Genomic DNA, 16,314 nt, shown 5'->3' with positions numbered 1-16,314 from the left:
CCTTCCGTTCTCCTTGCACTCTCAGAGAGCAGATGACACCACTGTCTCTCTTGAAACTTGCAAACCTGCACTTCCATTAAGATGTCTGGAAGACAGAAGAGACCCTTACACTCAGTTGTATCCACAACAAAGTTTCTTTTGTGGAACTCCTCACCTAGAGGAGCCCTTTTTGCCTCTCTGCACCCAATTGGATGTTTGTGACCACCTCACACGGTCAGAATGGGCTAGATAGCCTCAGAAAAAGAACAAATAACAGGCACACCCCTCAATCCTCATTGGAAGACACAACATACAAAACCATCAGTGGTCTGCCTTATGTGACAATGGAAGCCTGACCACAGTGGCAGCCCGTCAACTAACCCATGCCACAGCCTCTCTGCCAACTTGCTGAAAGAGGTGGGGCATTCAGTGTTAGTGTCTTCCTGCCCCTGACTATCAGACACAGTAGTCAACGTGAACATAAGTCCTGGACCAGCGCAGGGCACCATGGAGTTTAGGGAGTGCCCTGCCAATCAGCTCCTTGTGTTGGGAAAGCCATCTAAGCAAGCAAAGGGCGATTTTCTCGGTTTTCTCATGAGACTTTGGAAAGCAGGGGGATTAGTAAACTGTGTGACTCTGACATCATGATCTGTCTCCTGTCATGGAGAAGCTGAATGGGAGGCAGGTGGGCAGGTGGCCAGAGAATTCAGGCTGAGCACCATGGACGGTTAGAATGAGATACACATGTCTGGTCAGCTCTCCCCAAGCAAAGGCTGTCTAGCCAGGGCCAAGGTGAAAGAAATCTGTCCCTGACAGACAAGGTTACAGAATCCATTAGGGACACTATCCAGTAAAGCCAGGCCACTTCCTTTCAAAGACTTGAAGGCACCAGCCTCATGTGCCCTTCGGTCTTACCTCAGGAAAGCGTGTGGTCGCCTCTCTGCCCCTTTCAGACAGCAAATCCACACTGCTCATCTTCACACAAGTCGAGAAACCATGTGATTTGTTTTGTTTGTTTTTTTTGGCCAAACTTCCTGATCCCCAGGCTGCTCACCATGGCAGGAAATGGACAACTTTTGTTGTCCTTAGCTTGCAGGTACTCATGAACACATTCAGCCACAAGCTTTTCTTGCTTCCCATCCAGAGCTCCAACAGGGGATTGACCACCACACAGGGTCAATTATTCATTTGTTCTGTTGACAACACTTGGCTTCTGAGAGATATCATAAGATGAGAATGTACCCATGAAATTGCTCTCTTAGTGACAGGAGTAACTCACTCCAAGTGCTCGGTCTTCAAACGTGAGGGCGTGAGCTCAGAACCAGCTGCCACATAAAAGCCTTGAAGGCCAGTGTGAGCATATCATCCTACCTCTATGGAGGTGGAAGAGAGAAGTCCCCTTTTCATCCTTGTACAGGTGGTCTAGAGTTACTGACAAGTCACAGGTTTAAGGAGAGTGTCTCAGGAAGCAAGGTAAGTGCTCCAGAAGACACATATGAACCCAGACACACACACACAAGTTGGGAGACATGAAGAAAAGGGAATAGAAAGAAACATGGGTGAAGGCTTCATCTTTCATAAATGATTGTTCTTATGTGCGGGATCTATTTCTCAACCTGCGTTAACTGTGATTTTGTCCACAGCATTCTAGTGAAAAGCCTTTTCCACGATGTCATGGTCATATGGAACCCACTGCTGTTTTTCATTTGATTTTGGACTCATTTCATTTGATCAGGACTATGTTCTACTCTTAAAGAACATATGCCAGGCTCTTTCCATTCCCAGCGCGGCCATGGCTCCTGGTCCCAAGAAACATCTGAAGCGTGTAGCAGCTCCAAAGCATTGGATGCTGGATAAACTAACCGGCGTGTTTGCGCCTCGTCCACCCACTGGCCCTCACAAGCTGAGGGAATGTCTGCCTCTGATCATTTTCCTGAGGAACAGGCTTAAGTATGCCCTGACTGGCGATGAAGTGAAGAAGATCTGCATGCAGTGCTTCATTAAGATTGACGGCAAAGTCAGGACCGATATAACCTACCCTGATAGGTTTATAGATGTCATCAACATTGACAAGACTGGAGAGAACTTCCGTCTGATCTATGACACCAAGGGTCGCTTTGCCCTTCATCATATTACACCTGAGGAGGCCAAGTACAAGTTGTGCAAAGTGAGAAAGATCTTTGTGGGCACAAAAGGAATCCCACATCTGGTGACCCATGATGCTCGCACTATTCGCTACCCTGATCCCCTCATCAAGGTGAATGACACCATTCAGATTGATTTGGATACGGGTAAAATAACCGACTTCATCAAGTTTGACACTGGTAACCTGTGTATGGTGACTGGGGGTGCTAACTTGGGAAGAATTGGTGTGATCACCAACAGAGAGAGACATCCCGGCTCTTTTGATGTGGTCCATGTGAAAGATGCCAATGGCAACAGCTTTGCCACCCGGCTTTCCAACATTTTTGTTATTGGCAAGGGCAACAAACCATGGATTTCTCTTCCCCGAGGAAAAGGAATCCGCCTCACAGTTGCTGAAGAGAGAGACAAGAGGCTAGCGGCCACACAGAGCAGTGGGTGGACGGGTCTCTAAGAGACATGCTGGAGACGTATTTGTACTCTTGAGAGACACGCTGGAGACGTATTTGTACTCTTGAGAGACATGCTGGAGACGTATTTGTACTCTTGAGAGACATGCTGGAGACGTATTTGTACTCTTGAGAGACACGCTGGAGACGTATTTGTACTCTTGAGAGACATGCTGGAGACGTATTTGTACTCTTGAGAGACATGCTGGAGACGTATTTGTACTCTTGTTAACAAGCCTTTCTAGGCAACATGCTAGATTAAACAGCATGTATTTGTACTCTTGAGAGACACGCTGGAGACGTATTTGTACTCTTGAGAGACATGCTGGAGACGTATTTGTACTCTTGAGAGACAGGCTGGAGACGTATTTGTACTCTTGAGAGACATGCTGGAGACGTATTTGTACTCTTGAGAGACATGCTGGAGACGTATTTGTACTCTTGTTAACAAGCCTTTCTAGGCAACGTGCTAGATTTAACAGCATGTATTTGTACTCTTGAGAGACACGCTGGAGACGTATTTGTACTCTTGAGAGACATGCTGGAGACGTATTTGTACTCTTGAGAGACATGCTGGAGACGTATTTGTACTCTTGAGAGACACGCTGGAGACGTATTTGTACTCTTGAGAGACATGCTGGAGACGTATTTGTACTCTTGTTAACAAGCCTTTCTAGGCAACGTGCTTGATTAAACAGCATGTATTTGTACTCTTGAGAGACACGCTGGAGACGTATTTGTACTCTTGAGAGACATGCTGGAGACGTATTTGTACTCTTGAGAGACATGCTGGAGACGTATTTGTACTCTTGAGAGACATGCTGGAGACGTATTTGTACTCTTGAGAGACATGCTGGAGACGTATTTGTACTCTTGAGAGACATGCTGGAGACGTATTTGTACTCTTGAGAGACACGCTGGAGACATATTTGTACTCTTGAGAGACACGCTGGAGACGTATTTGTACTCTTGAGAGACACGCTGGAGACGTATTTGTACTCTTGAGAGACATGCTGGAGACGTATTTGTACTCTTGAGAGACATGCTGGAGACGTATTTGTACTCTTGAGAGACATGCTGGAGACGTATTTGTACTCTTGTTAACAAGCCTTTCTAGGCAACGTGCTAGATTAAACAGCATGATGAAAACTAAAAAAAAAAAAAAAAAAAGATATGCCAAGCCTGAAAGAGAAATTTCTGTTTATTATTTCATTATTCAATAAAGAAATTCTTGTTTTTTACCTTATTAAATGTTGACTTGATTTTTATCCTGACCCGTGGGGCAATATTATACAAGCCCTACATTGTATGGCAGCCAAACTTACAGGCCAGCTCATACCTGGCCACACGGAAGGTGGTCACATGACTTCCTGACAGGATGTCGCCATCCTAAAAAGATTAGGATATGCTAATATTGTTCTGATTCTTTCTTTGCCATTATGGAGATCACCTGGAAAGTGTTAATCCAGGCTACCTGACAGAGCAACCATACTTGTAGCAACTCGTGTGTCAAGATACCTATGTCTTATTGGTAGCTGTTTCTGACACCCACAGACATGTCAAGTCTACAGCATGGCCACAGGGACACCCGATGCCGGTTTTTTTGTTTTGTTTTTATTGTGGCTGTTGTTGTAGTGGTGGTGGTTGTTGTTGTTTTGGGAGAGACAATATTTCTCTGTACCTTTAGAAACTTGCTCTGTAGAGCAGGCTGGCCTGCCTCTGCCTCACGAGTACTGCATTAAAGGCATGTGGCGCCACCACCACTCAGCAAACTGATGTTCTGATTGCATTGACATGAGCAGTCCAGGAAAAAGCTAGGAAGGCCTTCTGGGCTCAGGGTCACATGGTCACAGGGCTCTCATTTGTGGGAACAAAACAAACACTTTCTGTGATGGGCAAACAAAAAGAAGACATCAAGGGATGTAGAGCTGCCAACTACAGAGGAAAACATTTATAGGTCAATTAAACTAAAAGAGGCAGAGAACGTGCCTCAATTCAGATGCCCCTGCTCAGCTGTCCAGCCATCAGCATAGGTCTTGCCTTAGGAAATTCAGAGACACAAATGACATCAGAACAACTGGGGAAAACATCAAAACCAAAGCTAAGGAAGCACACTCAGGAGGCAGAGGCAGGAGGATCTCTGTGAGTTCAAGATCAGCCATGTTCACAAAGGGAGTTCCAGGACATCAAAGCTGTTACATAGAGAAATCTTTTCTTGAAGAATCAGAACTCCCCCCGCCCCCCGAAAAAGCAAAGGAAGCTTGAGTCTGTACACAGCTTGGTAGGCAAGCATGAGGCCTGACTTCCATGTCCCTCCGTGACAAACAGGAATGATGACATGTGCTTGGAATCCCACCACCGGCAAGGCAGCCATCTGCTGATTACTGGGTCTCACTGTCAAGTGACCCTGTATCAAAAAAACAAAACAAAACAAAAAAACCAGTGACTGTGTCTGAGGAACAAACACTGAGGTTCCCCTGTGGCTTCCACATGCACATACCCCAAATGAATGTATGTGTACACACAGACACAAGTGCATGCGTATATGTGTAAGAAGAAACACAGATACACACACATGGTGGGGGAGAGGAGAGAGAGGAGAGAATAATAGATCAATTAAACTTTTGTGGACTGATTGGTGTGTCTCAAAGTATTTTGATTTTTGATTCTTTGAGACAGGGCTAGCGGCTCATTCTGCAGTTCAGTGAAGGCCCTATGTATCTCTAATGGTGACCTCAAACATCTGCTTGTTCTGCTCTACTGCCAAGTGTAGACATTACAGGTATTGGCCTCCCTCTTCATCTGTCCAGTGCTACAAATCTGTACCAGATACTGAAGCGTGCTGGAGCAACCCCTGTGACTAAGGTGATCCTGAAACCATTTTACAAATTTTATGGAGGGTTTGTAAACAGAGGTCTCTCTGGACTGAACCATCCAGCAGCGGCTTTGAAATAAATCCTCATTATATTGTTATATTGAGTACAGAATTTTGGCCTATAGTTCAGGCTTATTACTAAATATCTCTTACCTTTTTTTTTTTTGTTTTTTTGAGACAGGGTTTCTCTGTGGTTTTGGAGCCTGTCCTGGAACTAGCTCTTGTAGACCAGGCTGGTCTCGAACTCACAGAGATCCGCCTGCCTCTGCCTCCCGAGTGCTGGGATTAAAGGCGTGCGCCACAACCACCTGGCTCTCTCTTACATTTAAATTAATCTGTTTCTATTAATCTATGTATTGCCATGTGGCTGTGGCTTTACCAGTTCCCTGTTGTCTTGTTTCTCAGGCAGCTGGCTCCTGTCTTTGGACTCTGCCCTTTTTTCTCCCTGTACCTCTGTTTGGCTTTTCCAAACCTGTACCCTTATTCTGCCTTGCTGTAGGCCAAATCAGCTTTATTACCAACCAATGAAAAGAATACATATTCACAGTGTACAGAAGGGTTATTCCATGGAAAGACCTGGCGTCAGGAAGTGGAAGAAGAAGGATCTCTGGACTCAGAATTAGTGTGGATTCTCTGAACTCATGTTGTATAGCTTGGGTCCCTCTTAGCAGATATTCACACCAAGAAAGGTGTCAGAAACTAAAGAACTGGTATCACAGGATGAGAAGTGTCAGTGGATACCATAGTCACTTCCCAAAGCTCAGAGAGACTAGGGACAGAGCCCCTGAAAGCCTCAGAAGAGACAGTCCCTGGTAGAAATGAGAAGGCTAGGAGATGGGCTGACTCTACACAGCCAAACCTCTAGGACCTGATGACAGTTCTGACCAACAGGCAGAAAACTTCTTAGTGTTCTTCATCTTGGGTCACCATCTTTTGTCAGGGCACAGGCAAAAGTCACATCAACACAGATGAACAGACACCACATAACCTTTGTCCTGGGGAATGGGATATTGGCTTTCACATTCTGAGGAACATCTGGCTTGTGAGAGCCACACAGAGTGACACTCATGGTGAACATGGGGACTAAGAAACCAGAACTAGGGATTGTGTTGGGGGGATTCCTTGGTTGGCAGAGTACTTGTCAGACAACAGTGGGGACCTACATTTGTGTCCCAGCACCCACATATAATGTCAGTGGCACTAGCACACAGTGGTAATCCTTACTCTTGAGAGTACCCAAACCACACAAAGACACAACTAAGAAAGATAATTACAGACCAATCTTCCTCGTGAACATTAATTCAAAAATAATCAAGTACTGGTAAACCAAATCCAAGAACACATCAGAAAAATCATCCACCATGACCAAGTAGGCTTCATCCCATAGATGCAGGCAGGGATGGTTCAACATAGAAAAATGTGTCAATGTAATCCACCATGAAAACAAACTGAAAGAAAAAAACCACATGATTATCTCATTAGATGCTGAAAAAGCCTCCAACAAAATGCAACATCCCTTCATGATAAAGGTCTTGGAGAGAGCAGAGATACAAGGAACATACCTAAACATAATAAAGGCAATATACAGCAAGCCAACACTCAACCTCAAACTAAATGGAGAGAAACTCCCAGTGATTCCACTGAAATCAGGAACAAGACAAGGTTGTCTACTCTCTCCATATCTATTCAATATAGTTCTTGAGGTCCTAGCTATAGCAATAAGACAACAAAAGGAGATCAAGGGGATACAAATCAAAAAAGAAGAAGTCAAACTCTCACTATATGTTGATGATATGATAGTTTACATAAGCAGCCCCAAAAATTCTACCAAGGAACTTCTAAAACTCATAAACACTTCACTAATGTAACAGGATTACAACTCAAAAAATCCGTAGCCCTCCTGTACATAGATGTTAAATGGGCTGAGAAAGAAATCAGAGAAACATCACCCTTCACAATAGCCACAAATAACAAAATACCTTGGAGTAATTCTAAGCAAACAAGTGCAAGACCTGTAGGACAGGAACTTTAAATCTTTGAAGAAAGCAATTGAAGACACCAGAAAGTGGAAAGATCTCCCATGCTCTTGGGTAGGTAGAATTAACATAGTAAAAAAGGCAATCTTTCCAAAATCAAATGCAATGCCCACCAAAATCCCAGCAAAATTCTTCACAGACCTTGAAAGAACAATACTCAATTTCATATGGAAAAGCAGAAAACCCAGGATAGTAAAAACAATCCTGTACAATAACGAAGCTTCTAGACGCATCACAATCCCTGACTTCAAACTCTACTACATATCTATAGTACTGAAAACAGCCTGCTACTAGCATAAAAACAGACAAGAGGACCAATGGAACCGAATTGAAGACCTAGATATCAATCCACACACCTATGAACACCTGATTTTCGAAAAAGAAGCAAAAAATATCAAATGGAAAAAGGAAAGTATATTCAACAAATGGTGTCGGCATAATTGAATATCAACATGTAGAAGAATGCAAATAGATCCATAGCTATCACTATGCACAAAACTCAATTCCAAATGCATCAAAGACCTCAACATAAAACAAAGCACACTGACCCTCATAGAAAAGAAAGTGGGAAGTACACTTGAACGCAATGGCTCAAGAGATCACTTTCTAAATACAACCCCAGTAGCACAGACACTCAGCGAAACAATAAGTGGAACCTCCGGAAACTGAGAAACTTCTGTAAAGCAAAGGACACAGTCAACAAGACAAAATAGCAGCCTACTGAATAGGAAAAGATCTTCACTAACCCCACATCAGACAGAGGGTTGATCTCCAAAATATACAAAGAACTCAAGAAATTGGTCATCAAAAGAACAAATAATCCAATAAAAAAATGGAGTACAGACCTAGACAAAGAACTCTCAACAGAGAAATAAAATGACTGAAAGACACTTAAGGAAATGGCCAACATCCTTAGCCATCAGAGAAATGCAAATCAAAACAACTCTGAGATTACAATTTACATCCGTAAGAATGGCCAGGATCAAAACCACTGAGAACTTATGCTGGAGAGGATGTGGGGTAAAGGGAACACTCCTTCATTGCTGGTGGGAGTGCAAACTGGTAAAGTCTCTTTGAATATCAGTATGGCGATTTCTCAGAAAACCAGGAAATAATCTACATCAAGACCCAGCAATACCACTTTTGGGTATATACCCAAAGGATGCTCAATCATACCACAAGGACATATGCTCAACATGTTCAGAGCAGCACTGTTTGTCATAGCCAGAAACTGAAAACAACCTAAATAGCTCTTGACTGAAGAATGGATAAGGAAAATGTGGTACATTTATGTAATGGAGCACTACACAGCAGAAAAAAATCATGACATCTCTAAATTTGCAGGCAAATTGATGGAGCTAGAAAACATCATACTGAGTGAGGTAACCCAGACCCAGAAAGAGAAATATCATATGTACTCACTCATAAATGGCTTTTAGACATAAAACAAAGAAAATCAGCCTACAATTCACAATCTTGGAGAACCTAGACAACCTTGAAGACCCTAAGAGAGACATACATGGATCTAATCTACATGGGAAGTAAAAAAGACAAGATCTCCTAAGTAAATTGGGAGCATGGGGACCATGGGAGAGGGTAGAAGGGAAGGGGAAAGGAAGGGGAGCAGAGAAAAATATATCGCTCAATAAAAACAATTTAAAAAAAGAAAAAAGAAAAGGCAGACAGGTTTGCCTTGCTAATAGGCTTCACAGTAAAGCCTAAACAGGCTGCAGGTGCAGCTTTCCATTAAAGAAACATACTCTGCTCTGACTGTTCCCATAATAACTATTCGTGTCTCTGCTAAATGATTAGAGGGAAAGAGTGTGTTCTAAGATATGGAAAGGTCTGAAGACATGAAAACTTAACTTAAAACTTGTAACTTCAAATTGGAGCTGTTCTGGGAAACAGCACATAGTTCACCATCATCTTAATGAAGTGCAGCCAGGTGGGAAGTCACTGTTTTGACTAGGGATGGAAGAGAGGAATGTCATGGAACTTTACCAGCATTTTGACCACCTAGGAGGAGCGAGCCTACCTAGGAGGTAACAATAGATTTCCAGGAGTTTTTGGATTAGGATGGATTTTTGTATAATTCCTGTCTGTCCTGGAAACATGGTTTATGAAGAGAAAGGGTAATCCACTTGGTGTAGGTTTTAGAGACAATGAACCGTTTACACTGTTGAAAATTGGTTTTGCCTTCTACAAATTGTGGTTGTGCCTTGTTATCATTCTTGTAATAAAAAGGTACTTTAGTTGCATATTAGCAGAACACACAGTTGAGAGATCTTAAACTTCTTAACAAGAAATTTTTAAGTTTTACAGAAAGTTTAAATAACTGGATATTTTTAAGAAACAGTTTCTCAATTGTTTTTATTGAGCTATATATTTTTCTCCACTCCTCTCCTGCCTCTCTCCTCCCCTTCTACCCTCTCCCATGGTCCCCCCCAAAAAACAGTTTTTTAAAAGCTTAAATTTTTAAAGCTATAGGACATTTTAAAATTTTTAAGATCTTTTATTATGATACCTTTGCTAATATATGATCTTAATAAATAGATAAATAAAAACTAAAACTTAGGACCACAGCTAAACCCAGAGACTGTGTTCCTAGCTTATGATGCAGTAAGATGTTGACCTATGCAGTCTGGCAAACGGTCTCTCCTTAACTAAGGTCTATTCAGCTAACAGAGATTGATTTAGGAATATAGTCTAACATCCTTGCTTTTACTAACATTGTTAAGCTGTAGCTAATTTGATAAACTAAGTCATAGAGAAAACTATTGTGTTCTATAACGGTGTACTATAAAAGGATCAGGAAATTTCCCAGTCTCTTTGTAGACAGTGTTTATGAGTTAAAAGACTTATCTTGAGCCGGTGGTGGCACACGCTCTTAATCCCAGCACTCGGGAGGCAGAGGCAGGTGGGTCTCTGTGAGTTCAAGGCCAGCCTGGTCCACAAGAGCTAGTTCCAGGACAGGCTCCAAAGCTACAGAGAAACCTGTCTCGAAAAACAAAACAACAACAACAAAAAAGACTTATCTTGATATTAAAGGACCTTCACTTTAGAAACTGCTATTTATTTTGGGCTGAAGAGATTGCTCAGCAGTTAAGAGTACTGACTGCTCTTCCCGAGGACCCAGGTTCAATTCCCAGCACCCACATGGCAGCTCACAACTGTCTGGAAATCCAGTTCCAGGAGATCTGACACCTTCACACTCACATAAAGTTAAAATAAAACCATAAAAAAAAGAAACTGCTATTTTTTTAAAGCTAAACCTAGCTGGGATAAGGCCTTAAAATCTCAGTCTTATAAGACATACAAGTTAATAGCCATATACTTCCGAAAGGATCAAATTTTTTTGATATGTTCAGCTTTGTATGTTTTCAAAGTTAAGCCTAAAACAAATAACTAGAAACCAAGTTTCTCTAGTTTAGATAAACCTAACAGATAATGGTCCTCAAACACTTCAGAGATCTGAGAGTATGGCATTTAAAATGTTTGACAAAAGCTTTTTATGGTAGAGAGACACGCTAGCTCTCGACAGCTCCCCTATCTCCTCCAAAGAAGATGTTGGGTGCAGAAGACCCTCCATGTCCATGTCCATGTGGCCATGGGGCAGAAACAGCTGCCAAGACACTGTCCAGACTGTGGACAAACAGGACACTGGGGAGTCGATTCCCCTGCTTTGCCTAGACAAGGTAAGCCAGTCCTTCCCAAGTTCCTACTGCACAGGAAAGTCTGTCAGATCTTCTGGGCCTGGCAGCCATAGACTGATGCTGCCCTGGGACCTCTGTCCCCAATGACCATGGGGAAATTGGGGTAGCTGTCTAGGTAGCCAGACAGTTTCTGTCATTTTTTGTTTGTTTGTTTGTTTTGTTTTTTTGAGACAGGGTTTCTCTGTAGCTTTGGAGCTTGTCCTGGAACTAGCCCTATAGACCAGGCTGGCCTTGAACTCACAAAGAACCACTTGCCTCGGAGTGCTGGGATTAAAGGTGTGCACCACCATTGCCCAGCCCCTGTCATTTTTAATAGATTTGGAAACTGCTTGGTCCGGGCTTCTGCTTACTCAGGTAACATGTATCCTTCTCTGGCTAGAGGGATGGCTCAGAGGTTAAGAGCACTGCCTGTTCTTGCAGAGGTTCTGAGTTCAGTTTCCAGCAACCACAGTGAGCCTCACAAGCATCCGTAATGGGATCTGGCGCCTCTTCTGCCCTACAGGCATGCATGCAGACAGAACACTGTATACATAATAAATAAATAAATCTTTTAAAAAATGTATCCTTCTCAGATTTGATGGTGTTTGACAACTAGGCTAGCCTTTTGCTCTGAAACCAAGGAGTAACTCTGTTCAGCCGTTTCACAGACACCTGCACGTTCCTAGGGAGAGATTGCTGCCCTATATCAATGAATCTGGCCTACGGGAAACTGATATTGAGTCATTCCACAAATTATCTGAAGAACTTTGCCGCTATAGTCAGGACACATCTCCATTCCATTCTTTCTGGCAGTCTTCACTCTGCCCATGGCCACTTTCATTCAAAGGGCTGGTGGTAATAACTACAGCCCTGTGTCTACTCCATAGAGAAGTCTCCAGGATGGCAGACCTCCTGCTGAGCACAAGACCACTGGCTGTCCTCCTCGCCATCCCATGCCAACAGGTGTAGCACGAATAATAAAAAACCAGAGACAGAAATTGGGGTTCAGCCTGAAAACTAGAAAAGCAAAGCAACCAAGCCACTAGACAAGTTTTACCTCTACCGAGGCTGGGCGACCACAGACTAAGCCGACTGAGCAGACTAAGCATGCAGCCTCTGTCTTCCCATTGTATATTCCCTCTAGTGCTGGGGTTAAAGGTGTGTGACTCCCTAGTACTGGGATTAAAAGTATGAGGTATGGATCATACCACCTGGATTTGTTTCTGCATTAATCTTGTGTAACCCAGGGTAGCCTTGAACTCACAGCCTCTGTCTCCCAGCTCCTGGGATTAAAGCTGTGTGCCACCACTTCCTGACCTCTAGTGGCTTAGTTTTGCCCTTATGATCTTTAGGCAAGCTTTATTTACTAAAACATAAATAAAATATCATTATAAACAGGAAGTAGCCAGATTAGAACTGGTGCCAACATATCCCAAAAGCTCTGGGTGTTCCGTTGGAACCTTCAACTTACTCCTGCATGATCTGAGAAGCCCATTCCTGTCTCTCCAAACAAAGGGAAGGCACCAAAAAGCCCAGTTCTGAATTCTGGGCAGCTGCAACGCTTCCTCCCCTGAACCTGCTAGCCTCCCAAGTCTCCACCTAAAGCACTCAGCTTTTGACCATACTTGGGCACAAACTCAGCTTGTGGCAGACATGTCATCACCCCTGGCCTGCAACCTCTGTAATCTACCTGCTTCAGTTTGGGCGTGCTTCTCTAGCCTTGATCTCTGGGACTGGAGAATCTGCCCAGGAGCTGCTTTGCTCAAACAAACCTGTTGACATACTTTTTTTAGTTCGATTTGATCTGGCTTAGTGCATCGGTGGAGAAACCCATTACTGGGGGAACAGAAATCCTATTAAAGTATATTTGCATAGTGTACACCATACCTTGGCTTTGATTCCCAGCACCTCAAAAACTACATTGTAGTGGTACAAACCTATACACCCACCATTCAGGGGGTAGATGCAAAAGGATCTATTCAAGATCATAGTAAATTTTTATGTCACCCTGGGATACATGAGACCCTTTTTCAAAATAAATAAACATACTGACACAATGATTTTTGTTTCCTTTCCCCTTCATTCTTTTCTTCCTCTTCTTCCTTCCTTCCTTCTTTTCTTTCTCTCTCTCTCTCTTTATTTCTTTCTCAAGAATGTGGTGGAGCACGCCTTTAATCCCAGAACTTGGGAGGCAGATGGATCTCTGTGAGTTTGAGGTCAGCCTGGTCTACAGTGAGTTACAACCAAGAGTACACAGAGAAAATCTGTCTCAAAAACAAAAAAAAAAAAAGGAGGAGTAGGAGAAGAAGGAGTGAAGAACAGGGACACACGCATGCTGACTGTTTTATGTCAACTTCACTGACATAGGCAACAATCACCTGAAGGGAGGGAACCTCAATTGAGAAAATGGCTCCATGAGATGAGGAAAGGGTCACTTCCTAGACTGGACCTCCAGGAAGGACCACCGTGGTCTGTGCTGCCACCAGAAGCCAGGTTGGTGTTTGTGGGTCTTGCTGCTGCCGCAGGCTGTGATGAAGTTTGAGATCCATGTGGCTGTAAGTGGTCTGTGCCACTGACTGGTGACTTGGTGATGTCCTTGAGATTTCCTCCCCGAGGTGAGAGTGGAGCGTATGACTGTAAGCAGACCATAAGGAGGCCTGAGGTCTGTGTGGGCCTCTGCAGCCACTGAGGGCCACAAGTGGGTCAGTAGACCTGATACAGACAGAGGTTATGTTGGTATCTATGGCCTGTGTCACCATTAAAGATCATTAGGGGATGTCTGTGGTCTGTGGTGCTGCCCAAAGCCATGTTGATGCCATGTTGATGTTGGAGGGTGTAACATGAGGGTCAGCTTGTTGGGGTTTCTGTCCTGCCTGATACCCCACAGCCAGAAAGCCCCCAAAGAAAATCACACAGAGATCTCCATAAGTTATAAAACTGATTGGCCCATTAGCTCAGGCTAATTATTAGCTCTTATAGGATGAGCAGCAGGCTATATCCCGCCACCCAGCTAGCTTAGCCCTGAAATAATTACACAGAAATGGTATTCATTTAAACACTGCCTGGCCCATTAGTTCTAACCTTTTATTGGCTAACTCTTACATATTCGTTTAACCCATCTCCATTAATGTGTATTGCCACTTGACTGTGGCTTACCCATGTGAGTCTAACCAGCGTCCATCTCGGGCAGGAGAAGCATGGCATCTGCCACACTTCCCTTCTTCCCAGAATTCTGTTCTGTCTGCTCCGCCCACCTAAGGGCTACCCTATCAAAAGGCCAAGGCAGTTTTTTTTTCAACTAATGAAAGCAACACATAGAAAGAAGAACCTCCTATACCAGGAGGGCTCTGTTGAGCTGACACCATGTATCATGGGTGCTGGAGAACTGTCCCTGTCCCTTGATGGCTGCCACACTAGCAGCATGGCCTGGCTACTACCCAGGCCCACCCCATATCTCCCGCATCTGTGACCTTCTGGAGCACCTGAAGGGAGTCATCCTGTGGAAGCACAGCTGCAGGATCTGCAGGACTCAGGGCGGCAGTGGGATGTCCAGGAGGAATCTCGGCAAGGGGGCAGTTTTGATGGTGTAGCAGAAGCCAGAGACTTGAACCAGACCAACAGCTCATTGCAATGAACCTTTGCAAGGAAAGCTGTTTGTACAAAAGGGTACCGTGTGTGACTCGCTGCAGCTTCCAGTGCCACTGCCACAAATGAGTATGTGACAGAGACGTGGGAAAGACAGAGGAGCAAAATGATTCATGAAAGGCAGAACTGGAGAGAAGCCGCAGCTGAGAGAGAAGCAGGCTGTTGCCCAGAGGGATTGGCAAGATTTTTATTATTGTTGTTAATTTTTATTTATACTTTTTTCTGGGGATGTTACAAGGGTGGAAGCAGATATGGAAGGACTGGGAAATGAGTGGGATTTGGGTACGTGATGTGAAATTCCCAAAAGAACCGACAAAAAATATTATGTTATAAAAAAGAAAAAGAAAGAAAACGCCTCCATAAGATCCAACTGTATGCAAGCCTGTAGGGCATTTTTTAAATTAATGATTTATGTGGGTGGTCCCAGCCTGTTGTCGGTGGGGCCATCCCTGAACTGGTGGTCCTGGGTTCTATAAGAAAGTAGGCTGAGCAAGCCATGAAGAGCAAATCAGTAAGCAACACTCTTCCATGGCCTCTGCATCAGCTCCTGCCTCCAGATTCCTGCCCTGCTTGAGTTCCTGCCCTGACTTCCTTCAGTGATGAACATCAAGCTGAAGAGTAAGCCAAATAAACCCTTTCCTCCCCGACTTGCTTTGCCCATGCTGTTTCATCCCAGGACAGCAACCCAAACTAAGAGAGCATGCTTTGGCTCAGTTCTTTGTCCTCTTCTAAATCCAAAACCACAGCCAGGGAATGGTGACATCCACAGAGGGGATCTTTCCATCTCAAGGAAACCATGATGACCCCTATAGGTATGCCAGAGGCCCTTCTCCCAGGTGATTCTAGAGTCTGTCAGCTGACAAGTGAGACACCACCAAACCACTTCATCTCACAGTTTACTCTCTTGGCTTTAACAGAAAACCGCAAGTAATGGATTTTTATTTTTTTTCTATAGGATTTCATGTCTTCCCCCCAGAAATTGTAATTCCTATCAATAACATCATTTTCTTCTTTATAAAACTGAAAAATTGGAGACCAATAGAAAAAAAACATAAATTTTAAAATTTAGTGTTAGCATATACTTCAGTTAAAAAAGAAAACAATTCAGTGGAAATAGGAGGGGGACAGGAAGATGTAACAAGGATTAAAATACATTATCTGCATTTATGAAATTGTCAAGAGTTAATTAAAAGAAATTCCAGATGACTCTTTGTAGCTAATGGAAACATAAAGAGAAATGCCATCAGCAGAGGTAGAAACATGCATGCATACAGCATATAAATAAACCTTTGTGATACTCCGTTCTGGGCTATTGTGGAACTCTTTCATACGTCAACAGCCATTTGAGAGCAAAGCTTTGTCCTTTGGTGTTATGTGATAGATATCATACGACATCAGAAATTTTTCCTGTGTATTCAGATATATTGTCAATTTATCTTCAGTAAATATATGGGCATTCAGACAGTAACTGAATAAAATAATATAAACATACGATT

General features: G+C 43.4%; 1 protein-coding gene and 1 long non-coding RNA gene across 3 annotated transcripts in view; one reads left to right on the top strand and one right to left on the bottom strand.

Moving 5' to 3' along the window:
• The first annotated feature begins 1,771 nt into the window (after nt 1-1,771).
• LOC142852171 (small ribosomal subunit protein eS4, X isoform-like) lies at nt 1,772-2,600 on the top strand. Its single transcript, XM_075976676.1, has one exon. It carries the CDS (start codon nt 1,772-1,774, stop codon nt 2,573-2,575), a length of 804 nt encoding a protein of 267 aa, XP_075832791.1. The 3' UTR covers nt 2,576-2,600.
• Nucleotides 2,601-4,704: 2,104 nt separating this feature from the next.
• Nucleotides 4,705-16,314, bottom strand: part of LOC142852170 (uncharacterized) — a 35,600-nt gene continuing 23,990 nt past the window's right edge. For both annotated transcript variants that reach the window (XR_012910937.1, XR_012910938.1), the window contains one exon: nt 4,705-4,977. This is a non-coding gene — a long non-coding RNA (uncharacterized LOC142852170). The remainder of the gene's footprint in view (nt 4,978-16,314) is intronic.

Source organism: Microtus pennsylvanicus, chromosome 6 (genome assembly GCF_037038515.1).
Source record: "Microtus pennsylvanicus isolate mMicPen1 chromosome 6, mMicPen1.hap1, whole genome shotgun sequence".
In the NCBI taxonomy this organism is placed as follows: Eukaryota; Metazoa; Chordata; class Mammalia; order Rodentia; family Cricetidae; genus Microtus; species Microtus pennsylvanicus.
Note: the sequence above shows the minus strand (reverse complement) of the source record. Positions and strands in the feature narration are given on the sequence as shown.